At 32.7% G+C, this 1,297-nt stretch overlaps 1 protein-coding gene across 1 annotated transcript; it reads left to right on the forward strand.

Moving 5' to 3' along the window:
* The first annotated feature begins 245 nt into the window (after nt 1-245).
* On the forward strand, nt 246-1,281 carry LOC106477913 (serine/threonine-protein kinase OSR1-like). The gene is made up of 2 exons (XM_013938431.2): nt 246-386; nt 972-1,281. The coding sequence occupies exons 1-2, from the start codon at nt 293-295 to the stop codon at nt 1,121-1,123; spliced, it is 246 nt and encodes an 81-aa protein (XP_013793885.1). The 5' UTR covers nt 246-292; the 3' UTR covers nt 1,124-1,281.
* The last annotated feature ends 16 nt before the right edge of the window (nt 1,282-1,297 follow it).

Raw genomic sequence — 1,297 nt, forward strand, 5'->3', positions numbered from 1 at the left:
GTTTGTTCTGGTTTCAGAGTGTTATATGATTACATCCGTAATATTTTAAATGGTGATATACAAATGTTTGTTCTGGTTTCAGAATGTTATATGATTACATCCGTAATATTTTAAATGGTGATATACAAATGTTTGATCTGGTTCCAGAATGTTATATGATTACATCCGTAATATTTTAAATGGTCTGAAACCAGAACAAACATTTGTATATCACCATTTAAAATATTACGGATGTAATCATATAACACTGATATGCAAATGTTTGATCTGGTTCCAGAAAGAAATACAAGCTATGAGTGCATGCCACCATGAAAATGTGGTTAGTTACCACACCTCTTTTGTTGTAAAGGAAGAACTGTGGCTGGTGATCAAACTTTTAGCTGGTGGTATGTATCACTGCTCTTTTTCATGTATTTCATTACCTCCACCACCACAGAGACCATTAGTGAACAAACAGTGAACAGTGGTAAACCATAGACTGTTAATCTCCAAATCTTTCTCTCTTCTGGATAAAAGCTTTAGTTTCTGTATATTTAAAGCTTTACTGGTTTTTTTTTAAAACTTGTCGGTGTCAGTGAGCTCATCGATTGCAGGTTCTCTCATAAAAACGTGTTCTACAACATTGGAGGTTTCAGTTTTCTTTATGTTTCCTCCAAAGAGATCTACATTTTTGTGTAAGAACAAAGGAACACAAGGAAAATACAGTGGAGTAGCTTTTGTTATCCTGATATTTTTAATTGGCAATAGAAGCCTGATAATCATAAAAGCATATTATCATCATGTTTATTATATATAAATGTACTTCTGATATTTTTAATTAATGATCTCATGTGTTTGTTTTTAACATAGGCACGGTGATAAAGCAATGAAACTAATTTCAAATGTTACAAACCTCCAACTGAGATATTCTATCTTTTTATGTAGAAGCCAAACTGTTCATCATATAGACTTGTGTTGTGATTCTCCCTCAGGATCACTTTTGGATATTATCAAACATAAGATGAAGACTGAAGACTGCAAACATGGAGTATTTGATGAATCTACCATAGCAACTGTTTTAAAGGAAGTTCTGAAAGGATTAGAGTATTTTCACAACAATGGTCAGATTCACAGGTGGGTTTAAAAAGTTCTGTAAGGGATAAAGTACTTCAACAACAATGGCCAGATTCATAGGTGTGTTTTAAAGAAAGTTCTGTAAGGGATAAAGTACTTCAACAACAATGGCCAGATTCATAGGTGTGTTTTAAAGAAAGTTCTGTAAGGGATAAAGTACTTCAACAACAATAGTCATATTTAT

Source organism: Limulus polyphemus, unplaced genomic scaffold, assembly GCF_000517525.1.
Source record: "Limulus polyphemus unplaced genomic scaffold, Limulus_polyphemus-2.1.2 Scaffold98898, whole genome shotgun sequence".
In the NCBI taxonomy this organism is placed as follows: domain Eukaryota; kingdom Metazoa; phylum Arthropoda; class Merostomata; order Xiphosura; family Limulidae; genus Limulus; species Limulus polyphemus.